Source organism: Carettochelys insculpta, chromosome 20 (assembly GCF_033958435.1).
Source record: "Carettochelys insculpta isolate YL-2023 chromosome 20, ASM3395843v1, whole genome shotgun sequence".
NCBI lineage: Eukaryota > Metazoa > Chordata > Testudines > Carettochelyidae > Carettochelys > Carettochelys insculpta.
Window position 1 is genome coordinate 23962118 of NC_134156.1, and position 20776 is coordinate 23982893.

Here is a 20776-nt window from a genome sequence, read left to right on the forward strand (position 1 = left end):
GAAAGGCGTAGCTGCTTTTCCACCTTGCACAGCTTCCCTGCTCTTTGCATCGCACAGGTGCCGGCGCTGAGATCTAGTCCCGGCGGGGGACTTAGGCGGAAAGCTGTTGGCTTCGATCAAAACTTCCTCCCGCCGCGCGGGTTGGGCTTTGTCCCCGGAGGCCGTCGGTGCGGGCTGCGTTTTGGCTGACGTGTCATGGGTGAAAATGAGGCGCTGGCTGCAGTGGGTTTCTTCCAGCTCCGAGGTTCCCGCCGGGTGGGCCTCGACCCTGGCCAAGGCCGAGTGAGCGTGATGGGTCCAGGCTGGCCCCGCTTGGGGCCTAGCGCCCCGTCCGCCAGCCCGGAGCCCGGGGGGGGGGGCTGCAGAACTGGCCCCCGCCTCCTCCTCCTCCCTCTCAGCTCTACCCTCACCGCCCCGCCTGCAGCTGGGCAGGGCCCCTGCGCCTCAGTTTCCCCCCTCCCGCTGCAGGGCGAGTGGAGGCCCATGCTGGGGCCTGGGGGGGGCAGCCCACAGCTGGGGGCAGCCTGGGACCGGCCAGGAGCCTGGCCCGAGGCTGGGGTGAGGGGCAGCCTCCCCCCCCTCCCCCCCCAGCCCCGGCCATGGTGCCCGCCCCCATTCCTCAGGTACCCACCTGCCTGCCTCCCCCTCCCCCCCCAACATGGCGGCGGCTCCCGTCCCGTCACGTGACGGCGCCGCGTCCCGCTCCCCGGGGCGTTGCTAGGCAACCGGGCCGCGCGGCGCAGGGCGCGGAGAGCGGGCCCCCTCCGGGTAAGGGGGGAGCGGGGCCCGCGGCTCGGCCCCGCCCCCGCCCCCATGTGCAGCGCCTGGCACCGGCTACTCCGGGCTCCTGGGTTCGCTGCTGCGGGCCTCGGGGTGGGGCTGGCGGCCAGGACGCCTGGGTTGGCGCTGGTAGGAGCCCCGCGCGGGGCTGGGGGTGCTTAGGGGGCTGGGGGCCAGGACGCCTGGGGTGGGGCTGGGGGTGCTTAGGGGGCTGGCGGCCAGGACGCCTGGGTTGGCGCTGGTAGGAGCCCCGCGCGGGGCTGGGGGTGCAGAGGTTTGTACCGCTTTCACTGTGTTGGCTTGAAATTGTGTAGCTGAAGAGGTGCAACCCTCTGACGTGGATGTGATTCTCCCAGTTAAAAGGGGGGTGGCTCCGTTTATTCCCCTGAGTGCTCCTGTGATGATCCTGAGAAGAAGGAGCTCTGCCAGCATGAGGCATGAACTGGGTCTATGCGAGGGGTGGGAGGTTTTAACTATTTTGATTAAAAGAATCACAGCCACCCCAGCGAAAATAGTTAAATTGGTACAAAAACTACATAGACCAGGGGGTTGCTCTTTAAAGGCCACGGCCCTCGTGTCGTGGGAAGGCAGCAGAGGTCAAAGGAAGTGCTGGGAAAGCCAGCTGCCTGCTAGATCCCTGTAACAATGTAACCGCAAACCGGAGCAATAGAAATGAGAGCGGTGAGACCCACTGGGCCATCCAGTCCAGGATTGTTCTCTAATTTAAACTCTCTTCTTTCTAAACACACAGTGCCATCCCTTGTGGGAGGGACCCCATCTTTCTGTCTTCCCCAGGAAGCCTCCGTCGTGCAACCCAGCAGCAGAAGAGTAAGTCGGCAGCGCTATTTCCTCCTTCCTCGCCCCAGCAGGCACCATGGAGATCGTCTACGTGTACGTGAAGAAGCGCAGCGAGTTTGGCCGACAATGCAACTTCTCTGACCGGCCCACCGAGACCAGTGTGGACATCCAGCCGGATCCGAGCCTCACCATGCACTTCATAGAGAAGAACCCCGTTGATGCTGGAGTACAGTGTGCCAGTGATATGTCAGAGCATGAGGTAGAGTGGGAGGAAAGGGTGCGAGGTGCCCTTAGTCCAGGAGAGGGCAATAATTTTTGGTAGGCAGGGGCCACTCTGAGTTTTTGGTAAATGGTCAAGGGCCATGCTCGTGCAGGGTCTGGGAGGGTGGTGGGATGCAGATGGAACTGGGGTACAGGCTAGGGTGTGGGGTGTTAGAGGGAGTTTGGGTGAAGGAGGGGGTTGTGACCTGGAGCAGGGTATTGGGGTGCAGGGTCTGGGAGAAGTTATGGATGGAGGACCCGGTGCCAAGGCCTGAGAGTGAGTTGTGACCTGCAGTGGGGGCGGGGAGGGTACAAAGGGTTTGGGTGGTGTCCTGGGGCAAGGGATGGGGATGCAGGGTGCAGAAGAGGATTCTGGCCTGGGGGAGGGATAAGGGAGGGGCTGCAGGGTCTGGGAGGGAGTTGAGGTGCCAGTACCAGCGCAGGTCCTGCCCAGGGGCAGCACTCTATAAAGCAGGGTTCCCTGCCTGCCAGCAGCCCCAGACTGCTTGGCTTTCTGCGCTGCTGAGGAGGTTTCCCCGCATGGCCCGGACCACAGCAAAATCTCTCACCTCCTATTGGTGAATTTCCAGCCAGTCAGACCTAAGAAACTGTGCGGCACTGCTCCCACTCCCACCCCCAGCAAATTCTCCCAGTTCCCATTGGCCAGTTTCCAGCCAGTAGAAGCTCCAAGGTTTGGCTGGGGGCGGGGGCAGCTCTCCCTCAGTTGCAGGCTGGATGAAAAGGCTTTGCAGGCTGGGTCCTGCCCAGATCTTGCCAGCCCCGCCTTATTCAGTGATAAGCTGGAGATCTTCTGGGACCTCACCTGTAAGAGGAGACTATAGGGCTGAAGATCATCTCTGGAAGAAACACCATGGTGCTGGTATTGAATAATGGTGCTCTGTTCCGGGAAGTTTTCCATGACATTATCTCCCAGAATTCACAAGCGGGAGCCACTGTTTTCATTGCTGTCTCCTGCAGGAGGCTTAAGAGCTTTGAGTTTGCCTAGTGGTGAAAGCAGGAGACAGGGTTCCAGTCGTTCGGATTCACTCGCTGTGAGACCTTGGCAGCTCTAGAGACAGAGCTGCTAAGACGTGAATTGAATGTGATCGTAGCTACCTCTCCGGAAGCCAGTTGTGAAGCTCCATGGGTGTTAGTCGCGTGGCTGGAGAGAAGAAGAGCCACTTCCTGGATTCCATGAGAAAGGGGCCCATTGAAGGGTTCTCACTTCTCTGCAGCCAGCGATAGTTAATAAAGCAGTTCCTAGGTGGCTTCTTAAGAGCTCACAGAGTTGGCCCAATCCATTGCTAAGCCAGTCTGCTGCTGTGGGAAGCTGCTTTGGGTTCGAACAGTGTAGAAGTAGCCAATAATGCTTCATTCCACTGCCGGCACCTGTGTGCAATCACGTTGCTGGAAATCCCCCTCCCCTTTTCCTGTGTGGGGAGTAATAAAAATAGCACCTCTGAATAGCTGAGTTTGTTAACATTTCCAGAGGGGCTGGGAGCCCAGCTTGTAATTGGGGTGTCCAGTAAGGGATTGCTCGGTAAATTATGAAGTGTGATGTTACACGATCCCGGCTGCAATCCGGTAGAGGGAAGTGGGGGTGGAACTGCTACAGATGTTTGGTGAATTGATTGTCCATAATTCCATTGTTAGCCACAGCAAAGACTAGGAATTCAAGACTTGGTTATGGCCAGAAAAGGGACTGGAAAGCTGGCGGCTTCTCGCCATCTACGGGAGTGTGTTCAAGTCAGATCTGCTGATGGCACTGCCAGAACTAATTGTCCGCTCTCCTTGGCGCTGCAGGAGCAGTGCAGCCAAGGAGGACTGTAGGGCTTCTCGTCTGCCTGTGCATCAGCAAATGAACAGCCTCTTCTGTTCTCACTGCCGGCTCTTTAATCCTGGCAGTGGCTCAGAGCCAGAGAGAAGAAACCTGAGTTTTAAGAAGCCAGGTGGAGTTTGCAGCACTAATGAGGCTAGGAAAATCCCGATGATAGTCTGAGCGCAGGCGGCCCACGGAGTCAGGGAGGGAGAAAAGACGCTATACCCCCCGCAACTCCAAAGTCAGCTTTACAAACCCAGCCTGTCAGCTTTGTAACTTTCTCCCCCCTTGCTGCGCGTACCACTCCAGGTCAACACTGAGCGATTTGAGATGGAAAACGAGGGCGTTAACCATCTGGAGGGTGGATGGCCAAAAGATGTCAACCCGCTGGAGATGGAGCAGACCATTCGCTTCCGGAAGAAAGTGGAGAAAGATGAGAACTACATCAACACCATCATACAGCTCGGCAGCGTAAGGCCACTGTCCCATCCTGCCCTCTCCCTTCCTGCTCCCTGCCTGGCCGGGGGTATTACAGCTCCATTTCCCATCCTGCTCTTCTTGCTGTTTGCCCTCGGGAGCCAGTAGATTTCCCAAATGTTGCATCACAGCTTCTTTGCCTGCTTGCTTCACAGCTTATGGAGCACTGCATCAAACAGAACAATGCGATCGATATCTACGAGGAGTACTTCGAAGAAGCAGAGACGGCAGACGTAGCAGATGAGCCTCTGTCTGCAAAAACCATCAATGTCTTCAGGTACTGGCAGCCAGGAGGCGCTGCCCCCCGTTCTAAATGCTCACTGTTCCATGGCACTTCGTACTGACCGTTCAGTTAAGCTGCATGTACTGACAGGAGCAGGCATAATTGAAGCAGCAAATGTAGCACATCTTAGCAGCCGCCCATCTCGACCAGAGCTAACTACGGGACAGCCCAGCTATTTCAATGGAAGGCTGTATGGTTGAGCCTTTCCACTGACAGAGTCAGTCGCTCCCTGCACTCAGACCAGCCCTGTCAATATCATCCCTAGCTCAGAAAAATAATCCTGGAGAGCAATATATAAATACAGCTGCTCCTTTGGGTATTTCCAGATAATTCTTCTGTGAGGCGATCACTGTTTTCAGATTCTTCAGTAACTGGAAGTAGACCGTGTTATTCCTTCTCTATGTTTTGAGCAGTGTTTATCATGTGCTTCCAAAAACAGTCAGATTGTGTACAGGTGAGGGAGGATCTAACGGGCCCAGGATATGGTGGGGCGCTTTTTAATTAGGGCATTTCGGTGAATATCCCACGTTTTCGTATCCTTCGTACCAAGCAGTTTCAAAGGAATTTTCTTTCTTTTATTATCTCAAAAAAAAAAAAATGTTGACGCCGTTTAGTAACTTTTAGAAGTTAGCTCCTGGAAGGTAATTGGATTTTTATAAATTTTAACCTGGAAAGATTCATTGGCTCATTTAGGTCTTCCTTTCGTGACTCAATGCAGGATTGTTTCCTGCGGTCAGTGCTCGAGGTTTTTAACCTGCTTTAATTGAGGTTCCTGCCTCTTCCCTTGGGAGACTAGTAACAGAGAGGAAGCCGTGCTAGTCTATACACTGAGACTGATTGCCTGGAGCATGACAATACTGTTAGCAAGCTAATGCCATTGTTTGATGTTTTACTGTCAAAAAGGGATCCCAATTTAATCAAAAGGACAGCCACACATCTCTCCTGGCATCCAGATGGAAGCAAGAAGCTGGCAGTAGCTTATTCCAACCTAGAGTTCCAGCGAAGCTCTAAAGAGATGAGCTATGAATCATATATATGGGATCTTGGTAAGAAGGAAGCATGCTGCAGTTCATAATACTTGCCACAAACAGGGCCCATAATGTCTGTGACGGGCTCTGAGGGTGTTGACTAATGGAGCCTCACAACGCCCTGGCGAGAGTAGCAAGGGGAGATGGCTCCCATTCTACACCTGGAAGAATGAGAAAGGGGGATTAGTATCAGAGGAGTAACAGCGTTAGTCTGTATCCGTCAAGAAGTCATGCGGCGTGTTACAGACTAACAGATTTATTAGAGCGTAAGCTTTCCTGGGCAAAGACCCCCTACGTCAGTTGCATCTTTGTTCTTCCTGCTGCCTGCAAAGCAGGATTGGAGTATCTGAAACCTGATCAAAATGTGGCAGACAGCCTGTAAAGCCCCACCCTCTGGCTTGGGTCCTTTTTCCCCTGATTCACTTCCATACTCCGGTCATGTCGGACTGCTTGAGAAGCTCAGTTGTCCAGGCTGTTAAAAAGTAGCAGCAGCACAAGCCCTGTGTTGGGAAGTGCCTTGTCTGGCTGAGGAACTTCCCAGGTGTTCGCGTTAGAATTGACAGGCAGTGGGGCTCGGGGCAGACGGGTGTGAGGAACGGACGCCTTTCTCTGCCCATCGTTTCACAAACCCACCCGAAGTGAACAGACCTTTCACAGCCACAGGTGGCAGATAAGGGAGCTGGATACTGTCCTCCTTCTCCCACCTGTCTGTCTGGGGACTGGCCTTCCCAGCAGCTGGGAGTCCCCTCGGCTCCTTCCCCCTTCAGAATCGAGGCATCAAGTGGGAAAAGGGCCGTGCAAGTGGAGGCAGACACTGAGCACTCAGTGCAAGACATGGCATGGCCCAGTCTGGGGATGGGGACGGCCAGGTGCATTTTTCTTCGGAAGCAGAGAGAAATTGCCGGTCTGGGAGTCAGGGCTGGGGCAAGTGATACCACCTCTCTCTGCCTCAGCCTGTGAAGTACTTGCGAAGTGCTGCCGAGAAGGGCTCACTGTTACCCAGGCTTAGCACGCTGCAGGAACGGTTTTGCCCCTCCCTCCGGGTAGCCCCAACTCCCAAACCCAGCGTTGGTGGGAGAGAGATTGTTGGGCAAGATGCTGGAAACGTGGGTTCTGGAGGCGACTGGCTCGTGTCCAGCAGTCCTGAGCCAAATTGGTTGCAAGTGTCATTTTCCTTCAGGGTGTGGCTCAAACCTGCGTTTCTCTCTTTTGTCCCTTCCTGGTAGAAACTCCCAACAAACCGGACCTGGTTCTGAGGCCGTCATCCCCTCTTGTGAGCCTGGAATACAATCCCAAGGACTCTCATGTCCTGGTGGGAGGATGCTATAATGGACAGATCGGTAAGGGTCACAGAGTGTCTAGAAAACAGTGCTCCCAAGGAGCTGCTTCTTTTTAATTCTGCCCTAGCCTTGCTCCAGGGCGAATCTGCACAAAGACTCCTTAGTATCCTTCGCTCCAAGGCCTGGAACGCTGAATTGCAATCGGAGCCCTGAGACTTGCACAACTGATGAAATAACACACGCTCACCTGATTAGGCACCAGGTGGTGGCCGTATAAACTGGGTTGTTTGATCATTTACGGTGCTGCAGTAATGATCCAGGGGAAATCAGTTCTCAGTGGCGGAGGTGGGGCTCCTCTCCCCAGACAAGGAGGCTATTTTATTTCTTAGAATGCCCACTGAAAAATGGTCATCTCATTGTTTTATCCTTCCAAACGCGGCAAGCCCTTTCCAGACCGGAAATAGACATGGATATAGCTGCTGGAATGTTTTGAATTACTAAGTAGCTTCAGTGCTTGTGAAAGCTGCAGTCCCTGGGGACCCGACATTTCTGCTTAGCCATAAAACAGGTACGGCGCAAAGAGTGACAGTAAGAACTTCCGGTGCCCTTTACACGGCCTGCCTAGCAGCAGCGTAACTCAGGCCTGTTATGTAAAATTGGCAGGTGGCTCTCAGGGTCCATCCAGTCTGCCTGTGTGGGTTCATCCCTTTCTGCCCCTCGCTGGCGGGAGGCCGTGCAGTGGGGAGAGGTGAGGGGGAGAGAGAGAGAGAGATGGACATTAGACACAGGAGATCAGCATTTTGACATGGGGGGAGCCATGTTAGTCTTTACCTTCAAAACCAGCCAGCAGTCCTGTGGCACCTCAGAGACTAACAAACGTATTAGGTCATGAGCTGTTGTGGGTAAACCCCAATATATCCCATTGACTTCATGCGGGAAGGCCACTCCCACCCTGCCCTGGGATAATTCTGGTCTATTGTGTTGAGCTACTTGTCATCACCCACACAAATGTTCTCTCTGGAGATGCACTGGCCATGTCTTTGCTAACAAGCGCTGTATGGCGGTTGCTGCACCGTGTCGTCAAGCAGGCTAGAGCTGAGGATAGGAGGTTTCTTGGAGGTCCCCTGGCCTGTTCAGGACACTGTGTATCAGGTGGCGGCCGGTGGGGAGGGTTCCGTGCTGTTACTCTGTCCCCGACTGATGTGCCTTGGGAAACATGCAGCGGCATTACACGAGCTCGGAATAATCGCCTTCATTTCCGTGGTAGAATGATTTTTGTTCCCTTGTTTTCAACATTAAAAGAGCGCCCCCTCTGCCAGCACTGGGAAACAGTCTGTTATTTATTCAGCCACACGAGCCTTTCCATTTAATTGTGCTCATTTTTATGTTTGCATTGCCCTTTGCAGCAGCAATCTGATCTGGCAGGGCATCTGTTAGAAGCACATTATCACGTGTTCCTTGGGTGATGGAAGAGAGAGTCAATTTCACCTCATCCTTCACAGGGCTCCCCAGGCGTGCAGCTGATGGCCCAGCAGAGCACACACTGTCGCGTTCAATTGTTTAATTATAACCGAGCAAGAGAAAACGAGTGCCACTCTGCTGTGTCTGCAGAGAATCAGCGCAGCCGCCTCGGCCTGGCCAGGCAGGTCATTTGCACCCAAAGTGAGAGTTACTTTTGTGCTGTGCTAGGGATTCCCCTCTGCAGCTTCTGTGCCTGCCCGATGCTGAGACGTGCAAATACAATACCCCCTATTTACGTAGGACCTCCACTGATTTGTGTTGTGCTCCTACAGAGCTGTTAGGGGGTGAAAGCTTTCCAGGCGCCAGAGTGGTTTGAGTATTCCGCTCTGTGACCCTGGGGCCTGGATCTCAAAAGCACCAAGCGCCAGACCAAAGGTGGAGTCCATGGGAGCTGAGGGGTTGCTCAGTGCCAGTGTTACACATCTCTGCTGGGGCCAGTGGTCACCCCAGGCCTCTCAACGGGCACCTGGGGACACTGGATTTTCCTCCCCTGGAGCTTTCAGCTGCTAGTGTAGCTGCATTGGGGATTTGTTTGCCTCGGCTTCAGGCTGCAGTGGGAAGCTGCAGTTTACCCTTCGTTCAGCCCATCCGTTGCTAGTGATTGCACCAGTTTTGCTAGGTCGGTGTTGCTGTATTGGCAGTTAAAACTCCAGGGTAGGTGAGGCCGAAATCAGCGGGTGTTTTGCGTGGCTTTTGTGCAACGAAATGCTCAATGTAAGTGCCAGGCAGCCGCAAAGCCAGCTCCTTATTCCTAGCCTTGCTGAGGGCACTGCTGAATCAGTAGCCCCAAAAGGGCTAAAGTCATGTTAGCCTCAGCTCCTGAGAAAGCACTGAAGGGGGACGAGCCCGCTGGGGTCAGCTGCAATGGAGGCAGAGAACTGGGTTGAAGTGGCCATTCTCCAGTGCCTCACAGAGAGCTGCCACCAGTGGAGCAGGGCAGAGGGATAAGGCACCACTAACAGTCACCTCCCTTTTTACAGCTTACTGGGACACCAGGAAAGGAGGACAGCCCATGGAGCTTTCCACCGTAGAATTCAGCCATCGGGACCCCGTGTATGGAGTGATCTGGCTGCAATCCAAAACCGGCACAGACTGTTTCTCTGCATCTACCGATGGTCAGGTAAAGGCCAAGAGAGAGAGGAAGCCATGTCTCCACAGGGCCAGCACCCGGATCACCAAACTGTGTCTGTTCTGGCAGCCCTGACAGTTTGTGCTCAGAGATGTTGTTGTGACTGTACCACCTGGCAGGCCAGAGCCAGCATGGTGACCTCACCCTTCCTGGCTGGGCTTGTCTCTTGGCTATAAAACATGGGCGCATGATTGCTGCCTTACCCTTAATTTGTTCTGCTGTACCCCAGCCGTAGAGAGAGAACGTGTGTGTCCATGTGTCCTGCCATTGCTGGTCCCGTCTGATCCAAGGGCAGCTGCTGCCTGACGTTGGGTGGTAAAAATCCCAGTGCCTCTGTGTGAGAAAGAAACTGGGAGTTCTGAGCGGGAGTGAGTCTAAGGTCTCCCACCCCCTCCGCCAGGTCCTGTGGTGGGATATCCGAAAGCTGACCGAGCCGACGGAGACCCTGGTGATGGATATCAGCAGGAAAGGAATCTTGGAGAACGCCTTAGGAGCCATCTCGCTGGAGTTTGAACCAACCATGGTGAGTGCTGCTCGCTGTGCTTCACATCAGAACGCAGCTGGAGGCTTTGCCCTGCGGAAATCATTGTTGCACAGACCCTGGGCCACTCAGCCTACCTCCCGCGCAGGCTTGGGGGTGCTGAGCAGGACTCAGCAGGCTTGTGCTGCGCTCCAAGGCCAGGATGCAACACCTCAGTGAAGAGAAAGCAGCGCTCCTGTGGCACTTTAACGACTAACAGAACAATTTATTCGGTGATAAGCTTCTGTGGAACAGACCCACATCTTCAGTCAGTCTTGTTTTGTTCAAATGCAGACGAACAGGGCGACTTCTCTGTTACTACTCAGGGAAGACGTGCACAGTGGTGGAATGCTTAGGCATAGCCTTGGATTAAAGGCAGGAGCACGTGGGCTGGGGGAAGGAACATACAGAACTGGTGTACTCGGTTAGATAGAATAAGGGGGCCAGACTTACTGTCTGGCATTAAGCAGTGTTAAAGGAGGTCTGGGGTTTGTATGCTGAGGCCTTTGCTTGCTTAGTAAACCCACTGTTAGGAACCCTTTTAGCCTTTCATTAATAATACAGGAAAGAAGGGAAACCAGCGACAGTTTCTGAAACATCAAACCTGCTGTCACTCAGAGGTGTTAACTCCCCCACCCACCCCACCCCGCAGGCAAAGAGTGTGCCGTTAGCAGGAGTGCGCTCCTGCCAACAAGACAGATGCTGCTCGTTGGGGTGGCAATAGTTTGTTGCCAAAAGAGCCAGGAAACAGCAGCTACGCTGCCCAACTTCCGGTGGCACAGACACGTGCCTAAGAGCAGTGTCGTTTAGACGGAACCCTAGAGAGGGTGTCCGAGACGGCAATCACCGTCGTTTTGTGGGGAAAGAGGAGAGGTTAGATGAGCTGGACTGGAGCTGGCGTTGTTGTTGCAGTTCAGTCCCGTGCCCTTAGACAACAAAATATGACACACTTGCCCGAAAGGCAGAGGGAAGAGAACAGCAGAGAAGACGACACAGCATCTGGCTCCGATTTTGCCTCTTACTTGCAGTCTCACTGCTGGGAAACTTCAGGCACAGAACATAGTCTTATCGGTCACTCCAAGGGCCTGGCCATCTTCTGCCGCCACAGGCCCTGGAGGGCATTCTGTTTTGTGGCCCTTTTGGTCAGAGACTGACAGCAGTATTGTAAATAGACTCTGAGGGGGAGCCCTGTTAATCTGGGGGAGCTTCCCAAAACCAAGCAGGCCTGTGGCACCTTAAAAGCTAACAGATGTATCTATTAGGTGAGGAGCTTTCGTGGGTAAGACCCACTTCTTCGGATGTTTTAAAATATTGTACAGGTTGAACCTCTCTAATCCAGCGCCCTCCGGACCCAGCCGGTGCCAAACGAGAGAATTTGCCAGCCCACAGGCATTCAGCTTGTCTAGTACGTTAGCAACACTTCCGCTGCTGACTGGGCCCTGAGAAGACATTTAGGGGTAAATTCCACCTAAATAACACCACAGAACACAGAGAGCCAGGACAGGTGGCTGGAAACAAACTTTGTAGGACCACGGGAAGCTTGACCACACCCAGGATACGTGGTCGTCCGGCTAACTAAAGTCATGCCGGATTGTGGCTGTTGCTGGGCGAGAGAGTTCCGGATTAGAGAGGTTTGAACTGTATTTTAAAATGAAGTTGTAAAATAGACCAGCTGGCTAATCCAAACTCCTGTTATACAGCTGGGGAGAGGAGAGTGAGGAGAAGAAAAGGACACGTGGAGGTTCAGGAAGAGAGAGAAAGACACACACTCGCACACCCTGATGGTGTTTGGGAGTCAGCCGGGGAGGTGACAGCATCTGCCAGGCCCTTCTCTCTGCCCCACTCTGGCCAGGACCTTCTCAGGTGTAGAGTGAAGGCGACCGGGGGGTCTCAGGTGGGGATGGCAGCTTCCGTGAAGGTGAAGCTCATGCCAGCAGACAGTCCCTCTCCCGGTCTCTCTTTAAGGACTCCAAAGGGCTATGATGAGCGGAACAGCCCGTCCACCCTCCTGCTGTTTTCTCTGCCAGTGAGGCCTAGCTCCCGACACCACCGTTGTGAGTCACGGATCTCTAGCTCCACGCTTTGCTTGCTTACCAAACATGATCTTAACACAGTGCGGGAGCTTGTGTGCTGGGACTCGTTCAGCCTGTCTGCCTGTGGCCCTTTCCCAACAACATGCGTTGAAATAGGTTAATGGGAGGTCTCGGGAACTTTCCCATGCTTCTGCCCGCTGAGCTCCCAGGTAGCGGCTCAGAAGCATGGTTACCACCATCGGGGCAGCTGTTAGGAACCGGGGCACAAGCCACAACCTGGCCGTGAGTTCTACACTTACCGTGCACCAGCCAGTTGCCAAGTGCAGACTCCTGAGGTACAATAACAGCCTTATCGTGCAACCACAGACGGTCCCCAGGGTGCAGCAATGTGCCTCACCACCCAGGGGAGCCTGCCTTTGCTGAAGAAAGCCCCAGCAGTATGGATCACAGCAATAGTCAGGTTCCTCCCAGCCCCAAAGGCCAAGCCCCTTACCCCAGGGATTGTCAAACTGTGAGTCGTGTCCCCAAAGTGCTTTGCAACCCCATTTTAATATGATTGCCAGGGCTGACATTAGACTTGCTGGAGTACAGAGCCCAAGCCCAAGACCCCCGTCCAGAGCTGAAGCTGGGACCCCATCATCTCGGGTCGCAAGGCCGAAGCGCATGAGCTTCACTTGGGGCTTTGCTTTCCCACACCACTCCCCCCAGGTGCCAGGAACTGGGTGGCTGATCCCCGCACCCAGCATCACACAGTAATTCCCTTTTTTTAGAAGGGAGTTACAGTGGAGAGAAGTGTGAGAACCGCAGGTCAGTTACGCCTTAGATCTCTCTGCTCTGACAGTGTTCGTACAGCATTCGTAGCCAACCCTGTCTCCGGAGCTGAACCCCATGAAAGCTCATCACCTAATGCATTCTTTTGTTAGTCTTTGAGAGCTCCAGGACGGCTTTTGTGTTTTGTGAAGACACAGGCTAAGGCGGCTCCCTCTCTGTGATGTTATCTAGGGATTTATTCAATTGGAAAAGGAAACCAGAGAGTTACTTACAAGCAGGTTAACACAGAAACACAAGCATGAGAGAGGGAGCCGTGTTAGTCTGTATCTCCGAGAAACACAAGAAGTCCCGTGGCACCTTATAGACTAACAGATATTTTGGAGCATAAGCTTGCGTGGGCAAAGACCCGCTTAGGTTTCTAAAGCTAATGGAAGCTTTTATAATCAGCAAACTCTGCCTGTTGTTTCGGGCTAACCCAGTCTGCTGAGCTGGGGATCTCTTGCTTATGCCTGGATTAGAGAAAGGTACCTCCCCAGAGTCCAAGCAGCCTTGAGATAATCGGTTCCGTCTTGCTCAGGGTTTTATTCTCTGCTTCACCCAGGCTTTTGGTTGCAAAGCTCAGCTGGTGGGTGGTGTCCGAGGCGTGGCTCATCTTCGTGGGGAGGAGGCAGAACAATGGCAAAAATCTTTGGTCCCCTAGTTGACAGTACGTAGGGAAATTCCAGCTGCAGCATCCCCCAAATAGGCTGTCTGGTAGTGATGCGCTTTCCCTGTTGGGATGGGTGTAACATCACCGGTTGGAGACCTCCCCTTCACTCTAGTTAACGTCTCCTGCCTGGCGCGTTTCGCTGTCACCGAGGTTCACAAATGCAACCACTTAAAAGTTACTTTACAACATGGGATGCAGATGCTGCCAGTGAGATTTGGGCTGGCTGCCACACACGAGCATTCAAGAAAGACTAAACGCCGTCTGAGAACTCGAATGCCTGTTTTAACAAGGCTAACCCACGACTGAGCCAGACAGCTGCTTGCTGTGTATTTGTCACTGTTCTGCTGGGACATGGGACCTGCCTGCATACAGGCCTGATGTTGAGTAGGGTGCAGCAGGCAGATCGGGTTCTCTACACGGTGGTTTCTATTGCTCAAACAGTTTTGACACCACGCAGATGCTTTGTTACCTCCCATCACACTGTCTGGCTCCCCCAGGTGACTCTGGATTTGCAGTCCTGGGGCTGAGAGCAGGTGTGGGCTGTGTACAAAGCTGCTCGAATTTCCGAGAGAGGCTGACCAGCACTGTAAAGCATCTCGAATGCTGCCATGGCGATCTCTGCGCACGCCCAGCATGCTTTCCCTCATGGAAGCAGCACTTAACCAGCCAGGGAGTTATTTGTTTTCTCCTGCTCTTGGCGTGCAGCTGAAGGTCTCTCTTAGAAGACTGGGGTGACAATGGCCAGCAATCGTTTGGTGCTGACATAGAGTATTTGCTGCCCACCTGGGGCTCTCCCCTGGGCAGCCTGCTGGGTCCTACATTAGTAAGTGTAAATTATCCAGTCTTGGGATTTGGCTTTCCCTTCCCCTCAATCCCTGCAGCTGGTTGCTGCTGAGACAGGGGAAATCAAATGTAGGCTGGGAGGGATCTCTAATCTCCAGAGCCCGCAGAGGCCCAGCTGTGATAAGCATGTTTATCTCTGCCCTGCACAGGCCAGCCTGCCCAACAGCTGAGAGTGCAGGGTTGTGTAGAGGCCCAGGGTGGGGGCTGCAGTTGTTAAGTACCCTGCTCTGCCTTCACTGACGGCAGGAGGTTTACAAGGAATGAGTCCAGCAGCAGCTCAGGGCTGCGTGGACACCAGCTGTGCGGAACAAACCTCGAGCAGGTGGAAGCGTCTTTGGTTTAGGCCTGGAGAGAAGGGAACTGAGCCATGTGTGACCCCGGAAGTCCCGTTGGACATGATTCCATCTCTCCAGCCAGGTATCAGGCTGTGTAACCTAGGGTTATGTGCACAGCCTGTGAAGTGTAGGCAAAAAAATAACCTGTGCATGCCCAGGAAAGAGAGAATCCCGGGCAGCCACTTGCTCTTCAGCTGATTCCACCCAACTTCTCCAGCTCTGGGAAGTCAGGCTTGGACAGTAGACCTTGCCCACAGTTAGCAGTACACCTGCCAGTTTTCCACACCGGTTCAGTTCTGCTCTTCATGCGCGTTGGAAGGGTGTTTGCCTGTGTAACTCCTACGGGTGTTACTTGGAGCCAAGGACACCCTCAACCTCCACACATCCAGAGGAGAGCAAACCTCCTGCCATGACCTGCCGTTCCTCTGGCAGTTCCTCTCCACCAACAACAGCCGGGTTCCTTTGTGTTTCCATCCACAGCCGACCAAGTTCATGGTGGGGACGGAACAAGGCATAGTGATCACCTGTAACCGCAAGGCCAAGACACCTGCGGAGAAGATCGTTGGCACATACAGCGGGCACCATGGCCCCATCTACGCCCTGTCTAGGAACCCTTTCTTCCCCAAGAACTTCCTGACCGTCGGGGACTGGACTGCTCGCATCTGGTCTGAGGACAGCAAGGAATCGTCCATCATGTGGACCAAGTAGGCAACGGGTTTGATTTAACACTTGCTGTTTCTGTTCCCGACTTACCGGCCCCAGCTGGGGGTTTCCAGAGCATCTCAGTGACACAGAAGCACAATTCTCAGTTCTCTGCAGTGGCATTTGGGTGCCGGAATCATGGAGGGCCTTGCAAACCGCCCCTGCAGCCCCTGCGAGTGGTGGTGGAGGGAGGGTATTGCCCCTTCCCCACTGGGTTTCTGCAGCTCTGCCCCTGCAGAACTGCAGAGTTTGAGCCCTATTGAGGACAGGACAGGAGGGAAGGGACCTGGGTTTGCTCTTGGTTCAGTAGCAGGTCCCAGCCAGTGTGTACATGAGCAGGTGCTTAGCATGTCCAGCATAGAGCTGCAAGGCGTGTTAAAGCCGCAGAGACAGGGAGCGTGGCGGGCCCGTAGCTTCTTCAGCACCCTAAGAGCTGCCGGGTTTGTTGGCAGGTATCACATGGCTTACCTCACAGACGGGTGCTGGAGCACCGTCCGGCCAGCTGTCTTCTTCACCACCAAAATGGATGGGACCCTTGACGCCTGGGACTTCCTCTTCAAACAGAACGACCCCTCCCTCAGCGTGAAGGTTGGGCCCAACAAGCAGCCTCTTTTCCCTGTGCACCTCCTCCTGGCCCGCTGGGTGGGAGCAAAGACCAGGTCCTGGCAGGGGTCTGAGCCATTGCAGGCAGCGGGGAGGTGCTTCGCAGAGCTCTCCCGGGGCCAGCGGCAGGCAGGCAGGCACCCAGGCAGTGAGCTGAGTTGCCCGCGTTGAGCTCTGCAGCAGGAGCGAGTGACCGGACACAGCCTGCTGCTGGGCCCCAGCCCAGCAATGGTGGAAATAAAGTGGCCAGGTGTACACACAAGCACTCGGCCACGTCTCTCTGCTCGGGCAAACCTGCAGACCCCACCCCGTTTTGCTCTGTCACGTTTGGAATGTGCCCATCCACGTGGCTATCTGCCTGCCGCTTGGCGTTCCCACCTGCAGGAGCCAGGCCTCCCTCAAACCCCTGTTAAGCCACGTTACGCATACATGCAACATGTCCTTGAAAAATCAGCTGCAGCAAATACTAGTGACCAGTGCCTGATGCTGCAGTGACAGGCAGCTGCTGGGCCATAAGCTCCCCCACTGATCTGTCCTCCCCAGGTCTGTGACGAGCCTCTCTTCAGCCTGCGTTTGCAGGACAACGGGCGTTTCATTGGCTGCGGCTCTAAGCTGGGCACGGTGACCCTGCTGGAGGTCTCATCTGGGCTCTGTACGCTGCAGAGGAACGAGAAGAACCTCGCCACGGCGGTGAGTGTCCCTCGAGCTGTGAGCAGCAGCGTGGGCCAGCCTGAGCTGTCTGCCGCAGGTCAGCTCAGAGCCCAGAGGCTTCCGCTCTCCCGCCGAGCATTTGCCAGTAGGCACGGGCAGGAATCAAACAGTTGGCGTGGAGTGTTGTTTGTGGAGTGGAGGTACAGTGCGCACCCACGTTTGGAGTTTTTCTGGTGCCCCCAGGCTGGCGACACTCAGAAGCTGCACCTGCTCAGCTTAACCTGGATTAAGAGCAAGTTTAGTTGAGGCAGCACATAGCCCTGTTGTGGGGGCTCTGATTTCTGCTGAAGCCTGGTGTGATGGGGTTCAGGGGTCCCCATGCACTGCACCCTGGCCGTAGGCAGGAGTGACTTTTACTTAGCAGGAAGAATAGGAAGTTTATTAGGCGACAGAGGCCCAGTTTCTCACAGAAGAGTCAGTGCAGCAGTCAGAGACAGTCATTCCAACCCGTCCTGGGGAGAGGAGCCCGAGGGGTGCCCCTCTGGGTTGTAGCTTCCCCCTCGCCCGGCTGGCTGCCTTCCAGCTCCCTCTCCCCTCCAGCTTCCCACTGCTGCCTCTGATTTAAAAACAGCTTGGCTTCTCCCTCCTCTTTGTTCAGGGCAGAGGTGTTACCTGCCAGCCTATGTTATAGCCCCAGGGTCATCCTTAGCCGCTGGGAGCTGCTCTGCTTGTCTCACACACATCCAGCCTGCGTCTCACACATGCACTCCCACACTCCATCACACCTGGTCCCCCGGGTTTTGCTTTGCCCGTAAGCTCCCAGGCGCTAGCTAAGCTTTGGAAGCTTGGCCACACACGGGGTTGTGCTAGTAGAACTGAACTGGTCTGAAGTCAAACCTTCCCTTAAAGCAGGGCAGTGTTGGGTGTAGTCCAGGCTTCCCGGGGGGCCCTCTTATGAGAGACAGCGCAGTGGCAGGAAGGCTGGAGACTCGGGCACTCCTGGGCCCATGCTGCAAAGAGGGGGAAGCGGGGAGGCATTCTGGTGCCGTCCCCGGTTGTACTAACACCAGGGACCTGCGCCCCGGGGTTCTCCCCTGCACCAGGCGGGGCTGGAGTTCTCCACTCCCCTAGTGGGTGGAGAGCTCTTAAGGTAAATTCTCACCCCTTCTCCCCAGTGGCGGGCAGCCCTTGGGGTCCTCCGGTGCTCCCAGACCCTAGGGCAGCGCCTGGTCATGGCAGATTGAGCAGGTTGGGTGCCTAGCTATAGGCTTTGGAGCTGAGTCATGAGATACCCTCATGCGACGGGGGCGCATGTGAGCTGTGTAACTGCTTCACAGAGCACCAGAGACTCCTGGCCCCACACAGATCCCAGGCTGTGGGATGTTGCAGGCATGCCAAGAGCATGGCTAATGTGGGCACAGAGCCGCGGGGCCTACGATGGGGTAGCCGGGGAGAGGCAGGCCCCCCTGTCGGTGCTGACTGCGTGGGTTCCCTTCGGCTCGGCCAGGATCCTACCCCCAGCCCTGTCCCTGTGAGCACAGGTCCCGGAGCCCTAGCCCTCACCTCCCCACTGTGCCTCGCAGATGTTTGAGCGCGAGACGAAGCGAGAGAAGATCCTGGAGGCCCGGCACCGGGAGATGCGCCTGAAGGAGCGCGCCAAGGCCGAGGGCAAGGAGGAGGAGGCGAAGGTGGAGACGGAGGAGGAGAAGCCTGAGGAGCTGCTGGCCAGAGTCCAGAAGGAGTTCTTCGAGGTCATCGAGGCAGAGCTCAGGAGGAAGGAGCGGGCAGCCAAGCCACTGGGAGCCCAGGTAGCCCAGGGGTCCAGGTCTAGGATGGGTGCAGGGCTCAGCTGCGCCGAGTCCTCTTCCCACCACGGGGATGCGTCCTGGGACTGGTGTCTAGAGGCAGTTAGATGAGCCCAAGACAGGGAGGGAGTGAGACAGAAGGAGGTGACCAAACAGCAGTGCTGCTCTGCTCGGGTCTGTGAGGAGCAGCTTGTAGATTCCAAATCATCTGGAGTTGGTTCCAAGTCAGAGGCGAAATAAATTTTGTTACGTGCACCAAGGTGTGTGCGGCTCTGCCCCCCCATAGAAGCACACGCTGCCCCCATGGGGGCTCCGCTAACCAGCTGGGCAGCACCTGAATCTCTCTTGGGGACCGCCCAAGCGCGCAGCTTCCAGAGAACACTGCCAGGCCTCTGGCACTTGAGAGGCAAGGTAGCAGCCCCCACTAGCCCCTGTGCAACCCCATTGTCCTCAGCTGGTTTGCACGAGTGTAACTGATTGGCAAGTATGCCCCGTTCTGTGTCCGAATTCTGGGGAATCCATCCCGCCCCCTCCTTCTGCCGCCCCCCCCAGCTGGGCTGGCTCTGCAGGGGGGCGGCGTTTGTCCCTGAAGTGTCTCTGACCATCATTAGTCCCAGGGACCATATCCCCTGGTCAGGCAGGGCCATTTCTGCTGCAGCGCATCCTGGGAACCTCACCCTTTGCTCACTGCCCAGTGAAGTTGCAGCCATGGCACCCATGAGCTGTCCCAAGCCAAATCCACAGGGAGCGTCTGGCCCCAGCAGAGGCCGGGTGGCTGCGGGTGCAAAGAGCAGCTTGTCTTAGACCTGTGGCGTTCTCTCAGCTGTCAACTGCAGGGGTCCAGCCTGAGAACGTGGCCCTCACCCAGCAGCTCAGGGAGAGCCCATGGCACAGGCGCTCTGCTTTCCTTTCATGGCACAGGACCAGGCCTCTGCCAGTCACTTCGCCACGTCCTATAGATCCGACGGACGTGAGCCCCGTACTGTGTGGTTCACACCAGCGCTCCCTGGAAGCTGAGCCCTGGGGCGGCCCAGCCAATTAGCAGAGTGCCCCCGGGGCGGCGTGTGTTTCTATTGGAGGTGCACATCCATACAGGCCTCGGTGCCCGTAACCAAGTGTATCCCCCGAAGGATGGCCGTACCGGGCTCCCCACGGAAGCAGGGGCTCTTTGACTCTACCACCTGCATTCCTGTGGAGAAGCTGATTTCTGACTGGCTACACTGTCCCATGTGCCACTCTGGGAGCTCTGCCCGGCTGGGACAGACGCCACAAGGCCTGGAGCTGATCTTTAGAGGGTTTCTAAATATTCCCAGATAAAAGGCCAAAAGCAGCAGAGCTGGGCAGGGAGCCTGTTTCAGCGAGAGGTTTTCCATGCCTGGGGACGTGGGATGCAATGATCTCCCCGTTCCTTTCAGGAGAAGGAAGTAATGGAGGAAAACGAGGATGAGGACCCTGACAAGGTCAGCATACACCCCGGGCTACCAGCCTTTCCCTCCTGTAAGCCAATCCCCCATTTCTGCTGCCCCAGACTCCTGAAAAACTCCTGCCAAGGTACAAACCCTGTGGCATTTTGCAGTGTCCCTCCTCTGACCACACGAAATTCACAAAGGAGCCAAAATTAGGGGCCTCCGTGTCCCAGCTGTGCAAACCCAAGGCTGCAGCACAGCTGGGGAACACGGGTCTGTTCCGCCTGCATTGCAAGGGGGAACCATGTAACTGGGTCCCCCACATGGCTGGGTGCCCCCCTGCGTGCGGCTGGAGCCGTGGGTGTCTGCGTGAGGGGTTTGGAAGGCGTGTATAACCCTCGCCCAGAACACGCACCCTTGTAACCCTCCTTACACCCTACGCCCCCCACTCAGGCTGTGCTGGGGGCGTGGGCCCCTGCCTAAGGATCCCAGCTGGGTGCGGCTTAGGAGTTTGCACCCAGCTCTTCATTCCCAGCTGCTTCTTTCCCTGTGACCTTCCCTCCCCTGGCAGCTGAGCTGCTAATGCCATCTGTCCACTCTGCTGGCCTTCCGCAAGGCAGCCAGCCTGTCCCTTCAGTCAGCTGCCGTGGGGCTGGTGTGGAGGGACCGTCCAGTGCAGGGCTCGGACCCTGGTGTCCTGTGTCCACAGTCAGAACCAGGAAGAGTGTCTTCCGCTCCGTTGTCTTGGGGGCCTGCTAAGGGTCAGCTGGTGCAGCTCACTGCAGCTGTAAGGGGGCTGTAACTCCCTCCCCTTGTCGATGGGAGGGGAGTCTGGGCCCCAGGGTCCCTCCTCGGCCTGACCCCTCTTCTCTCTCCACAGGAGGAGTGAGCCTGGCCTGTGGGTTGCACAGTCGCACTTGATTTACTCTTGGACTGAAGTTGGGTGGTTCCCCTCTCTGATCTTTTCTACAGGCGGCCTGGATTAATAAAGGGGGGTTTTAAGCCTTGTCTGGTTGGCTCCC

The 20776-nt window shown here is 55.6% G+C and overlaps 1 protein-coding gene across 4 annotated transcripts; it reads left to right on the plus strand.

The window, feature by feature from the left end:
• Positions 1-734: 734 nt before the first annotated feature.
• Positions 735-20776, plus strand: DNAI2 (dynein axonemal intermediate chain 2). 4 transcript variants are annotated; one of them, XM_075014591.1, is made up of 14 exons: positions 735-768; positions 1532-1837; positions 3968-4129; positions 4291-4412; positions 5322-5464; positions 6673-6786; positions 9228-9367; positions 9777-9899; positions 15068-15291; positions 15742-15877; positions 16436-16582; positions 18127-18351; positions 19764-19808; positions 20635-20776. In XM_075014591.1, exons 2-14 carry the CDS (start codon positions 1655-1657, stop codon positions 20641-20643), a joined length of 1773 nt encoding a protein of 590 aa, XP_074870692.1. In that variant the 5' UTR covers positions 735-768; positions 1532-1654; the 3' UTR covers positions 20644-20776. The 4 variants fall into 4 exon arrangements, with proteins under 4 accessions (XP_074870692.1, XP_074870690.1, XP_074870693.1 ...); XM_075014589.1 differs by lacking the exon at positions 735-768 and adding an exon at positions 794-909; XM_075014592.1 differs by lacking the exon at positions 735-768 and adding an exon at positions 823-909 and having other exon boundaries at positions 1576-1837.